Below are 14,641 nucleotides of genomic sequence, written 5' to 3' on the forward strand. Positions count from 1 at the left end.
AGAACTGTTATCAGTTGGTGCCTAGAGAGACCATGTCAAATCATAGTCTGGTGCACTCAGATGCAAGTAACTTGGTGACGGTGGAACTGTTCATAGTTACGGTTTTGAGTTTTGCCTTAAATTGGGACAGTTGCAAATACATATGGATCTATATGGACTCTATCCTGAAAATATCAGATTGTCCTATCTCTCCTAAATGATCATACTCAATGAAAAAGTTGATAATATTATGCCTTAAAGATAACAAATTATTTCTTGCACTTTAGGGCCATAGTTCTGTCCTGTGGGTTTGAACAAGACTAAAGTCTCAAAATGCCCAGAAGAAACCACCATCCAGATGGCAACTTTTTCAGAGGAAAAGGACACAGCTATCTTGCATTAGAAGAGTAAGCATAAACCAAAACCTATTTTAGCATGTAAGCTGAAAGAAAAAACTTACATTGAAAAGAAATTTACAAAATAGTATCAGAAAAAAAAAATCTCTGATGTATGTAGGTGTAGTGCATTTTGTCTGTTTTGTAGCTGTCTGTAATGTTTGTCATTGCATTACATAAAAGTGCACGCAATGGTTAAGAAAAATAAGATCTGCAGAACTCAAGAATACGGAGATTGATTATATGATCGCAAGTAATCAACTATTACAATAAAATTGCTGGGCTTATTGAGGATCACTTAGAATTACATTTCTGAGGCTGGTGCAATGTGATATTTACAGTAAGATTTACCTCCAGGTCTACATACCTCTCTTCAGAATCTCAAAAAGGCATCATCTCACCCTAAAGAATAACACCAGTGAAATGGTAAAATACCATCAAAAATCAGTAGAGACATGAATGCCATACAAATGTGTCTCTCAGTAAGTCATTTCTGGTTGAAGCTCAAGTTAAGCAGAATTAATTCAAGCTAATACTTTGTGATCTTTGGCTTACAATAAACTATATTGCTTCTTGGGTTACTAGAGACACTATCTCCCTGGTGATGTGTTATTACTTTAGGCAAATATTTCCGATGTGCTTGGGATATCTTTATGTGGAATACTCTTCTAGTACTGGTTCGCTGGACTCCGAACTTTGTGACTTGTACCATACACACATGTATTGCAACACATTTGTTTTTATATGTTCATCCCTGGGCACAGAGAATAGACGAAGGGGAAGACACTCTTCATTCCACAACGAATGCTCTGTGCCTTAACAGACAGTACATTAGTGCAAGAGGAAGAGGTCTTTATGACAAGGAAATGTGCAATTACCTTGTCACTCTACTTTCTGATAAACAGTGGAACTATGCCTTATATTCTAAGTCCTGGTGAGCAGTGGGAAAGATTTCTCACAGCATAGTTTGCAAAGACCACCTTCCCTAGAATGACTCAGTGACATCAATACTGTGCCTAGTATGACAGGAAACAAGAACTTAAGAATTACAGAACTGTTTATGAAAAAATTAAAGTTTCTTACAAGGTTTTTGGGATTGTGTAGTGCTTTATGTACCTAAAACAAACAAACAAACAACAACAACAACAAAAGCCAACCTTCTGCTACCAGACTGTGTTGTAATGTGATGCAATTAGGATTCTCAATACTTACTGCCTGGAGAAATTTAACAATTAAACATGAGATATGTCTCTGCATGTATAGCATTTATTTTATTTCTCATTCTCTTCCAATATCAGAATGATGATTGCTAGACTTACAGGCATGGAGTTTTTTTAGAAGCACTGGTCACAGGTAGATTATTATCTTTGAAGCTATATATTCTTCATTTTTAAAATGTTTACAATCTTGGCAGAGAACAAACTCCTCAATCTACAGAGACTGGCTGAAGTTACTGATATTTTGTTTTCTGAGGCAAATCCTGCTTCATGCCTGCCTCTAACAAAGGGATACAGATATAAGCTTTTGTGCTAACCATTCTTGCTCCCAAAATAATGCATCTAGTTCTGCTGTTAATTATTTTGTTTTGCTTTCTTAACAGAGGCCTGGGTATTGGAATCTTCATTTTGGTGCTGGCCATGCTATTTATCTTTGGCTGCTGGTATTACAAGAGACGTAGTGGCTGTAAAAGTCTACGGGTAAGCACAGCAGGTTGCATATTAGCATTTTGAAAACATATTATCATTATTTGCATTACGTTAATGGAGAGAACATCAAACCTGTCATAAGACATCATTGTTTCTCGCTAACATACACATGGGTAAAACTATGCAATATGAAGCACTACCCACCCTGCAGAACTTGCAAATCAGGCAGAGGAAACAGAAGCATGGGGATGTGAAGCCAACTGCCCAGCTTTGCACAACGCACCAGTGGAAAGGCTGATCTATAGGAAGCATTATATTTAAATGCACATAAAACCATGTTTTCTGTGCTGTATACTGGCTGCTCAGTGGGTACAATGGCAGCTCTATCTTCTTCAACAGTATTTTTTTTAAATGATATTTGATCCATCCCACAAAATTTGTAGTTGAATGTCTCAAAGCTTTATCTTTGAAGCTCTGTTCTCTCTCCTGTGAGAAAGAGGCATTTTGTAACCATGTAAGTGGCAAATATCTTTTAGTTACCCTAATATTTCTAAAAAGACTTAACCATTTTGTATTAAAAAATATAACCCTTGTCAGCAAATCAATTTCCTTGATGTTCCCAACAACTTTGTCCTATTACCTTTCCAGTGACCTATCCAATAGGCACATCCACTAGAAGAACACATAAAACTTGAACTGCCATATAAAACAGATTTCTTTCATTCCTGCACATCATGGTAAAAAGCACAATGTCTTTTTTAATTCCATCTCACTGCAGATACTTTTTGTTTTTTAAAATCTTATTTTTGCTAGGATTTTTGGAAAGGGGAAAATCGGTAAAGAACGTACAAAAACATGATGGAAAATGGAAAAAGGTTGAGTTTAAAGACAGAAATGTGTGGAAAAAAAGGTCCCTGCAGTGGTCATGGACCTTAAAATGCAATCCCTATTTTTGATGGCAGTATAACTGGTGATGTAGGAGGCAGAGCATGTCTTGGCAGAGACAGCAGAAAGTGCTAGATAGATTGCCTCTCTTACTTGCTGCTGTTGTACCTAATCCCAGATTCTAATAAATACTGTAAAATACTGCCAAATATTAGAGGGTCACAGAATCACAGAGTCATTTAGGTTGGAAAACACCTTAAAGATCATCAAGTCCAACCATACAATACCTTGATGTAGTGTACTCCAGCTTCACATTTTCTTTTCTCTTTCACCTTCCCCGTGTTTCTTCTTGATCTGTCACAGAGCAAAAGCACTAGCATGGGCACAATACGAACCATGGTAGGTGAGGGAAGAATAGTGGACTGCAAAATGGCTCTGCAGGAGTACAGAAACTTTGATTCTGTGGTAAGTTGCAACTCGGGGCCTTATTTACTTAAAATGCAGTAAAATACGGTAAGACAATCTTGGTAAACAGTCATTCAAAGAATTCTTTCTTAGGTTGTGCTCTCTAGATTGGGTCTTCAATGACTACAATAACTGTTAAGAAGTAGTATTTTGTACAATTTTTACTGTGATTTTTTAAATTACTATTTAGATAAATACTAATAATAATTCTTCTTTTTTAAAGAGACATCTCTTTCACCTACTTTTCCTAAGTTGTCTGACAATTTTGCAATCTATTAGCATGATGTAGCATGTGAATGTTGAAATACACTGTTATACATCTTATATATTATATATATATATTAGGAGCATCTATTATATACATAATACACATAATATACATTATATAACATATAATATATACATAATAGACGCTCCTAATAGATGTTACCCTGTGCTGACTGACAGCAAGTAGATTGTGTCTGGTACACTGCAACCTGTGGGAGCACCACTTCAAGGTTTTAGCTACCTTAATCACTATGGAAAGAAAGAATAACATTCAAAACCACATAATTTTTAAAAAGTTAAAATAACTTAATCGATAAATTTATATGTCAAATCATGGCTGTTGTTTAAACAGTTTGAGAATAGTGAAAAGGGTAATTTATAACCAATTTTAAATAAGCTTCCTAAATTGTTAACATTGCAAATAAGATAACTTACATGTGTCAAGACTCTTAAAGTCTTATGTATCAGTTTGAAATCTTAACATATAAAATATTTTCCGTATAAAATTGCTATCTTAATAAATTTAAAAATTATTTATTTGGACGAATGATACAAATGATACAAACAAAATCATTTTAGTATGATGCAAACCCAGAAAACATGTTAGAAAAAAATAAACTTAGATAATATAAAGACATAATGAATTAGCTCAGCTATTTTAAGCTATAATACAACTTCTGATCTGAAAGCAAATACTTCCTTGCATATTTAATTTCTTTTTCTTGTGCCTTAATTGTTTTTTCAATCTTTCACACCAATTTTCTTACCACAGGTACCCAATGCTCCACCAGCTTATGAAAAAATTGATGCAGATCAGTTACCACCACCTTATTCACCATGATCTTAACAACAGATCTTAGATGTTGAGAACATCAGCACAATTTCTTCATGCTCCCTCTTGATTTCTTGTACAAGCTTAACATTCTTAAAGCTAAAACTGTAATAAAAATCACATGTTTTCAAAAGCAATTGCTGAAAAGTATTCCTGCATAGTTTACAGAACTAGTTCTTGAAATGCCTCAATAAAGCTGAATGTACTTTTGTTTTAAGTTCTTCATTGCCTATGGTCAGATTAATTCACTGTGCTGAACTGTGGGCATCTTGCCTCCTTCACAGATCTACCAACGGTAAATACAAATCATAGGCGAGATAGAAAGTGCTGGAAACTTTTTTACATCTTCCCCGCTTACTCCTCAACCCCCCCCCCCACCCCTTTAATTTAAAAAAGACATAAACAAACTATTTCCTGGAAAGTAATATACAAGAATCTGTCATAAAACAGGCAAAAATATTTGACTACATGTCCTGTTGAAAAAAAACAAATGATTTTCCCTACCAGCAGTTCTAAAAATTAACCTGCCCAAGGAGACTATATGTTACAGCAGTTTTGTGGCTCACGTCACTGGTATCTGGAAAGAAACAATTCCTTGTGAAACGTAAAATATGATCCACACATTTTAATAATTTCTGCTTACAGGCCATGTTATTTCACACCCGTCAGTGGGTATAAAGATGATCACACTGCTGTCCTGGCAAGAAAGAAGAGCAATAACAGAAAACAAAGAATTCTGATACATGTAAATTAAAGTACATTGCTTTGGCAGCTATTGCTTACTTAGCCTTTAACTAAACAATTGCCAGATTATTACTTGATATTATATGCAGATCAGTAAGTTTATACCCAAGGCCTGATATCTTGCAATAGGAGGCAGCTAAAACTGTACAATATTCATTAAAGAGGAAAGAGTTACAGAAAAAAATATACATATATTTTAACAGAACAGTTATTAAATGCAATTAGTAATTAACCCAATTCATTCTCAGTAAATAAATAGGCAAACACAAATCACTTAATACAGCAAAAGAGTTTTAAACACAAGTGAGCCTATGATGATAGATAACGATAGAGAATCACAGAATCACAGAATGGTTTGGGTTGGAAGGGACCCACAGGATCACCCAGTTCCAACCCCCAGCCATGGGCAGGGACACTTTCCCCTAGACCAGGTTGCCCAAAGTCCCATCCAGCCTGGCCTTGAACACTTCCAGGGATGGGGCATCCACAGCTTCTCTGCGCAACCTTTTGCAGTGCCTCACCACCCTCTGCATGAAGAATTTCCTCCTAACCTCTAATCTAAATCTCCCCTCTTTTACTTTAAAACCTTTCCTCCTTGTCCTGTCATTTTCTGACTGAGCAAAAAGTTGCTCTACATTTCTTTTTAGGCTATCTTTAAGTAGTGAAAAGATGCAATAAAGTCACCCAGAAGCCTTCTCTTCTTCAGGCTGAACATCCCCAGCTCTCTCAGCCTCTCTTCGTTAGGAGAGGTGCTCCAGCCCTCTGATCATCTTCATGGCCCCAGTCTAACAGGTCCATATCCTTCTTGTGCTGGAGGCCCAAGACTTGGATGCAGCACTCCAGGTGAGGCCTCACAAGGGCAGAGCAGAGGGGCACAATCCCCTCCCTCCACCTGCTGGCCACCCCTCTGTTGATGCAGCCCAGGATGCAGTCGGCCTTCTGGGCTGCAAGTACTGCTGGCTCGAGTTGAGCTTTTGGTCCACCAGAACTCCCAAATCCTTCTCTCAGTGAATTCTACTCATAATAAGACATAGAGTTTTAGAATTTTTTTTTTTTTTTTAAATGTAGATTAGTAAATTATATCTTTGCTCAAAGGTAATAAATATCTGTAATTGCTCTAAACAGTTATACTCAATATAGACAGATTTCAAGGCTGTCTGCCAAACCATTAAAAATACCAATAAAGAACAGGTCAGAACTTAAAAGCAAGAGACTTGTAACTGCCCCAGTTGCAGGCTGCAAGAACCAGCTGTTATGTACTTTCTGTATTGCTCTGCACTTGTCCAAAGACAAGCTGAAATTTTTAAGAAGTTTGTACCCTTATAGAGAAAGAGAAATATATAGAAACATCACAACCAGCAGAAATGGAGATTGTGGTATGGAGCTTTCAAATGTCCAGGAAAGACTTTCATGTTAGACAAATTGTTGAACAATGTCAGAGTAATAACTGGTCACCAAATTTTGGATTTAGAATTCCTCTGATATGGTCATGCGCAGGGAGGTTATAAAAGTCAAAGTCAAAGATCTCCTGCTCCATGTTTTTTTTTTATCCTCTTTACAATCAGGCTGCAATCAGACCACCTGTAATACGACTGTAATTCTCAACAAGCATGGACTTTGTGCCAAGTGACAAAGGATATATACCACATACATCAGAAAGCTGTGAGAAGAAAGCACCAAGGACGTTCCCCAGGAAGCACTTGGTTTCTTAGAGTCTCACAAATCTACTGGGACAGGACGGGTATATGCAGGTGTTTCCAGGGCAATACAAGAATGTTCACCTCAGTAATCTCCATTGGCTTAATACCTGCTGCAGCTATTAACCATATTGCCTGTGGCTTTTCAGTTAAATAAAACATTGTCAACATATCTTGATTCATGTTTTTGCCTAATATTGGTAAAAAAATCCATTACTCTCTTGATACATGTCCATATATTTATGCAATGTAAGACTTCTCCATTAAGGAACATACTTTAAAAGCAAACATTTTCACTTTGTATGTAAAGGGAAAGGTTAGCGAGTTTGTCTGTGCTTTGGAGAAGCAATGTTTATTAAGTTGTACATTTCTGTTGACTGCATACTGAACCGTGCAGCAAAGCTGGAAGAATGACTTGTTCATACCGTTTCATTAAATATATTTTGTTGCCCAGTAGAACTGACAGCTGCTTCCAGCATTGTCTTTTGGCCCTACTTCTGCACTGAACTTTATGTCCAGTAAAGAAGATCAACCAGTAGCAGTGCAGAAGTTACAAAGCTGTCTACAGCTACTGTCTGCACTTGCCATACACACTAACAGTGAACATCCAGCCCCTGTGCACTTTTTGGAATTGACTCTCTGTATTCCACACCCTTACACAATCATCTGATTTGACTGTAGCACCTTTCCCCATGAAATACAAGGCTCAAAGAAGGTTTGGTTTCCAGCAAACAGAAAGAACTACTTTTCTTACAGCAAAATTGTAGTTCTTCAAGAAATTTTGTCCACATATGTGCCACTCTTGAGCCAGTGCAAAAGACATTGGAAAAGACACTGGGGCAGCTGTGTCCCCTGATGCCTTGTGTTCATGAAAATACAAAGGACAGGCAAGGCTGAATCACTCCCAAATTCCTTCATCAGAGGCAACTTCAGGTCCCTTTTTTTTTAACCAGAGAAAAAGGACACAATGCAGAATCCACTGACAACACATAATTTTAACTATTGACATCTAAGCAACAAGATACAGTTATTGCCTTCTCTTGTTGCCCTAGAAAACTCTTCCCAGGGGATAGCAATGCACTCCACTCTTTCTGTGCTCACACGGCCCAAGGACTGCATCAGTGCTTGAGCATCAGATGTGCTCTCATATTTCTAAACCATTTTAGTGGTACGGCCCCCATTATGTGTGTAGACTACATGCTTTATCTGTTCCTTCCCCAAGAAGTACACTGTATCAGTAAACAACATCAATCATGGGACCAGGAGAGATGGCCCAATACAAATACTTTAGCCATTTACTACTGATTTTGTCAGGTCTTTTCAACTCAGCTAGCTCTCATTTCTGGATGGGAGAAACAGACTGCTGTGCTGAACATTGTGTTCACTGTGGCCTCTGCTTACGCAGAAAAGCAGCCTTCCTCGTTCCTGATTTATATTTGAATTTACCTTGTCATCATCAGCTGCATTCTTGTAGCTATTTTGGAAAAGAATTCACTCACATTTGATGGAGAGTATTTTTAAATGAAAGGTCTAAGGCTTCAATACAGGTCAGTTTGCCCTTTACCATTTACCATGGCAGAGATAACTGATTTCTGTTTCTGTATACCATCACTTATGCCCCATGTAACTTTACTGACCCTCAGAATAAATGAATGAATGAATGAATGAATGAATGAATGAATGAATGAATGAATGAATGAATGAATGAATGAATGAAATCTGCTGCCTCTCCTAGACACAGAATCACAGCTTGGCTGAGGGTCGGAAGTCATCTGTTAACCTGTCCCTGTTCAAGCAGGGACACCCGCAGCAGGCTGCCCACAACCACGTGCCATCAGGTTTTAAAGATCTCCAAGCAGGGAGACTCCAAAACTCCTCTGGCCAACCTGTGCCAGTGCTCCATCACCAACACAGTAAAGAAGTGTTTCCTGGTGTTTAGACAGAACCTGTTGGTGATGCTTCCACATTGCCAATGCAGCCAAGAATACCTTCAGCTTTCTTGCAGCAAGGGCACACTGCTGGCTCATGTTCAGCTTGGTGTCCACCAGGAGTCCCATGTGGTTTTATGCCAAGCTGCTTTCCAGCTGGGTGGTCTCCAATGTGTGCTGGTGTCTGGGTTGTTCCTCCCCAGGTGCAGGACTTTGCACTTCTCCTTGTTGGGCTTCATGAGATTCTTAACCCACCTCTCCAGCCTGACAAGGTCCCTCTGGGTGGCTGCATGGCCCTCTGGTGAATCTGCCACTCCCACAATTTTTTGTGTCACTGGCGAATTTACTGAGGGTGCGCTCTACCCCATCATCTACATTACTAATGAAGATGCTAAACAAGACTGGACACAGTGTTGACCTTGCTCATACTTCAATAGCTTCTCTCTGAGGATCTTATAGTAGACTGTGTCAAAGGCCTTACTGAAGTCCAGGCTAACACTTTTCAGTGCTAGATTTTCTGTCTAGGGTTATCTACAGTAGGAGCTTTAGTCTTGTTTTTTTTTTTTTTTTTTTTTTTTTTTTTTGTCTGGTAACCCTCTTTACAAAAATTTGAACCACTTCAGAATTTTTGGTAGAACAGCAAAGTCATATAGCACGTGTGAATATTCCCTCAACTTTAATTTCCAATAGAGTAATCCTTGCAAGGATTAAAAGGATGCCTATATTGCAATATATTACTCATGTTTTTGTATCTCCAGCAATCTTTTCCTGAACATTTCTGGTGTCAGCACAGCTAAAGATGCGCTGTCTTTCTTACAGCACTGGTAATCCCCAGGATATGCAATCCATGTACTACTCTACATTTCTTGCTTTTGGCCTCACCAACAGGAAGGACAACAACAGTGTTTCACAGTCAACTCCTTTTTAAGAACTTGTGCATTTTAGCAAGCATTCATATGCCTCTCCCACCATTGCTTTAGTTAAAGAAGCAGTTTTAGCATTCTATGCCTGTGTTTTTTTTTTTCTGCTCTGCTTCTCTGAATTACTATGCACCTTTTGCCAGTCCCCAGTTCTCTCACATAATTTTGCTGGAATTACTGCTGGAGGCTATGTACGCATACCGGGGAAAATTAACTCATTATAAATATATTTGTGGTCCTTTCCACTAAGCATTCTCTACTGGCAACTACAGTGAGAGGATCCTGGGATAAATGCACAGCCCAAACCACATCTCTCAAAAGGACCAGGCTGCTGCACCAACCATGTCGCTGGTATTCCATGTGCCAAGGTAAGAAACTCACGTTTAAGTGTGAGCTGTTCTTTGAACAAAATATTATGATTTTACATCAATTTACTAGGCCAAAGAGGGAAAGAAAACTTTCTAGAAGGAGCTTTTGCAGCTTCTTCCTACTGTGTACTTTTCTCATGACTTGTGGAAGAGATAGTGGTTCAATCTGTTGCCAGATTTGGATAGTGAAGATCTCTCCCTCTCATGAATGCATGGGTTTGGAATCCAGCTGAAGTTCAAAGTAACACCAGCTGAAGAGGTTTGTTTGTTTGTTTGTCTGAAATATCATTTTCATTTTGGGCCAATAAACACGGACATCTAAGAGAAAATCTTTAGGAAAGGCCTCTTCCGTATTTTGTCTATCAAAGATTCTTCCAAGATTACATGTACTTTGCAGCTACAGGTACAACTACTACATACGAAAACTACTACAACTACTACATATATTGAGGGCATAATATGTAACTGAGCTGCAGAATACTGGCCAGACGAGCCTCAAACTATCATAATTTTACATGTAGTATTGACTTCTTGCTGATGTGAATTCACAAGTCTGTTTTATTACATCTGTTTATTATACAGATGTAAGCAATTCCTTCTCCCCAGTAACTAAAAATGGTATTTTTATTGTACTGCATAAATTGATACCATCGTAATTCTGTTTTTTTTTTATCATTATAACCAAGACATCCTATGACTTTTTCATTATACTAGTCATTAATCCTTCTGTAAAACTCTATTTTACTGCTGCAAGTGATAAAAAAAAGGGGAGTGAGGAATGATTCTGTCAACAGCAGCACATAAGGGGACAGGATCCCAATGTATATCTTGGCAGTAGGTGCTCATGGGCTACAGACAGCAAAAATATTCTGATATTATACTTGTACATTTACTAGAAGGAACCAGTATGAACAGGTAATTAGCAAAGAATCTTGTCTTCTTTCTATGATGCCAATAGTGACAAACAGAGCTCTAAAGCTTGAGGACAATCACAAAAATCAGTTACAGTGGCTCCTTTCCTGTCTTGTTTCTTGTACTTCTTCATTTCTATAAATACTACTTGTCAGTGCCACTCACATTCTTGAAAACAATTTAATTTTCCAATTCATTTTTCTTCTTTTGTAAAAAGCAAGAATAGGGAAAAACAAAGTAATAATCTAGTTGCCTAATATTTACTAGTGGATAGTAAAAATAGTGGAGAGTGGAGAGTGGCCCAAGAGTCAGGAAGAATTCTGTACTTCACTTCCTCCATCTGCAAAAGGTGGAAAGTTATATTTATGCACATTTTAATATACTTTCTGTGTAATAAACTTCATTATAGGCAATATAATTAATTCATTACATTTCTTTTACTTAGCTTTTACATAACGTTTCCATTTAATGTGTAGCTGAGACTGAAATAAAAGATACTGTAAGAACACCAGTTTCCTGCAGTTTCTGAAACAATCATATATGAAACAAGAAAGGATTGTTTTCCAGATACCCTAGTGTGAAAAAGAAAATTGTAAGCAAATTTAGTATTTTGAGAAAGGAAGAAAGATCTTCAAGATCTTAAAGATTATTTTATGTTTCAAGGCATATATTTGAAATGGAACATAATCTGTCACATTTGTAAAAGCAGCCTCTTAACTCAAAAACTTCTACTTGGGTTCCAGTGAATAGAGTGATCACGCACCTAATATACAGACTTAATTTTGTATTTTGTGTTCAAAAACTTATGCACAAAAATTATTAGAGACGAAAAATCATCATGTTCTAAATCACTAGAGAATTTAGCTTGTTCTACATTTTCAAAGAAGCTAAAACAAATTGAAGCAGGGACTACAGAGAGAGAGAAGAGCGTCAGACTTGGATTAGTTTCAATAATTTCATTTAAACATCATGTCTCTAAAATCAGGTTTTGTAAGTGAGTGTAGTTTTATAGGATAAGCTGAATGTATTTTGACAATTAAGTATATTTGGTTTACAACTGATATTTCTGTGACAAGGTCAGTACAGAACAGATTCATAGTGCTCCTGTATCTTTTGAAATATGCACTATTCTAATCCCACGTCCCTAGAATTACTGAATTGACTCTGCCTCTTTATTCTGGAAAAGAGACATCAAGAGACATGGGAAAGGACCACATAAGCTGCATGGAAAAATTAATAAAGAGTTAAGGTTTATTGTCTCCCACTAGAAATACTATCAGCATCAAATGAAATTAGCTGCTGTCATGTTCAGAAACAAACTGATTATTTACACATTATGTGGAAAACTCTTTACCGCAGGATGCTGTGGATGGTACTAGTTTACCTGTGTTTAGGCAGAATTCTAGGAAGGATTGAGAAAGTACATTGAGAGTCATTGAATAACATTCAAAAAATAAATAATACAAAACAAACAAGAAAACAACAACATCAAAAAAAAAAAAAAACACATAGCCAACCAACCAAAAAAAAAAAAAAACATGTTTGGCTGAGGGAGATGCTGGGTCACAAATTATTGGATATTAGAAGAGTATTCAGGAAATATGTCACTAGCTGCTTGCCCTGTTATTATACTAAGTTGGACTGCTCCAAAAGACATGATAGATGGACCTTTACTTTGATCCAGCACTAACACTCTTAGTTACCGTCACTACACATTTGCTTAGGGTGGCTAGCCACCGTGTTTCAATACAGAGCAAAAGAATTTTCATAAAACAGTAGAATGATCTAGGATGGAGAAGACCTTCCAGATCATCGAGTCCAACTGCCAACCTCAGCTGTCTCACCAAGTCCCATCACTAAACCCTGTGCCACGTCCACGTCTCTTAAATACCTCCAGGGATGGCGAGTTTCTCCAGGACAATACTGCGCGAAGCAGTGTCAAACACTTCACTAAGATCCCGGTAGACAACATCCACCGCCTTTCTGCTGGTGAATTATTTACAATAGCTTGGTGACCACTTCTGCCAGCTCATTCAGTGGATGAATCCTGTCTGGTCCCACAGACTTAGGAACATTCAAAACTTGTAGGAGGTCACTTACTGTTTCCCAGTTTCATCTCACTTCTCATTTCCATCTTCCAAGTCAGGGGGCTGAGTACCCTAAGAACAATTAGCCTTGCTAATGAAGACAGAGGATCTTCCATAAATATGATGTTACAGAAGACACAAGTTGCTTCACCTAAACCATCTTTGACAAATTCTCTCTCTTCTCCATGGACTTCATGTGCAGCTGCAGATAAAAGGCTACAACAATTTTAGCCTTTGTGAGCACCTCTGCTCTTCTCTTTAAACAGCCTCCCTCATTTTAACAACAACAACAAAAAAAAAAAAAACACAACACTTGAAGACAAAAGAAAAATCTGTGAAAGTTGGTCCCAAGGTTCTACCAGTGAAATATAAATAAATTGTGTTGCTGGAATACAATGGTTTTAGAGCACCTCTTCTGTCCATGAAGAAACTGCCACCCTTTACCACCCTCCTCTGTTTAAAAACAGAAGTCACCTATAGCATTCAACTGTACAATATCATCATGTTTAAAAACCCTTTGTAAACTCTAGCATGCAGACACCATTTACAAAAAATAGATTACAGAATGCCTGTAATGACAAGTAGGTAAGGTGTAACACAGAGCTCTTTCTAAAATAAAAGCAAACCTTCTCACACCCCCAAAATGAGAATTTTCTGAGAATTTTGTCTTTCACAGCCCTGAGATAAGATGGAGGTTGCTGATCCACAAAAGCTAACTTTTTTTTTTTTTTTTTTTTTAGTTAGTACAGAAAGGGAAAGTATGTATGGAAGGTGAAAGTTTCTCTTCTCACTGTTTTCCAACTCCAGTAAACGAGTGACCAAACTGCTTTTCAGAACAGTATGAAGGGCATCTGACACAAAGAAAGTAAGCTGCAGTTTTATTCTTCTACCCAGGATAGGATCCAAACTGTGTACAGCAAACGTAGAGGGGAAGGAGAAAACTCAAAAGGATAAGGAGCAAAAGCTGAAGCCTCATCTTTACAAAAATCAGTCTTAAGAATGCTGCTAAAGGCAGATATCTAAGCCCCACCTCCACACACCCCTTTTCGAGTCACAACAGTTTGTGACTTCTAGTTTCCTAGTTACTAAAACAAGCAAATAATCCCCCCCAACTAAATAAAATGAAAAAATCCTACATATACAAAAATATTTGGCCTCAGTCTGGCTTCCAAGCAATCAACAGAAAAAAAAACAGCACTTCTAAAATTATCATCTTCCACAAAATAAGTGCTTCATTAAAGGAACCCTTTCTTTATCCCATCCAAATCTCAAAAGTTAACAAAAAACTTCTCCATTTCCATATGCACTGCAGCAGGTACTTACGAACTCTGCTGATCTACAGAAGACAACCCAAGGGTTTTATCACAGCAAAAGCTGAACCTAAGCCAACATATTGAACATAGTCCATAAAAAGGGAAGGTTTATGCAATAGGTGAATTATGCCCAAAGCATTTACAACTCCTCCTTTAATGTGACGTTTTAACGTTGTCCTTTCATAATGATATGGACTAATGAA

General features: G+C 37.6%; 1 protein-coding gene across 1 annotated transcript; it reads left to right on the plus strand.

Annotated features, from left to right (window-relative positions):
* Positions 1 to 312: 312 nt before the first annotated feature.
* On the plus strand, positions 313 to 4,567 carry MLANA (melan-A; the record flags this gene model as incomplete). Its single annotated transcript, XM_082782454.1, has 4 exons — positions 313 to 386; positions 1,975 to 2,071; positions 3,269 to 3,370; positions 4,410 to 4,567. The coding sequence occupies 4 exons, from the start codon at positions 313 to 315 to the stop codon at positions 4,476 to 4,478; spliced, it is 342 nt and encodes a 113-aa protein (XP_082638580.1). The 3' UTR covers positions 4,479 to 4,567.
* Between the last annotated feature and the right edge of the window lie 10,074 nt (positions 4,568 to 14,641).

The sequence above is a fragment of the Aythya marila genome (genome assembly GCF_965140915.1).
Source record: "Aythya marila genome assembly, chromosome: Z".
NCBI classification, from domain to species: Eukaryota; Metazoa; Chordata; class Aves; order Anseriformes; family Anatidae; genus Aythya; species Aythya marila.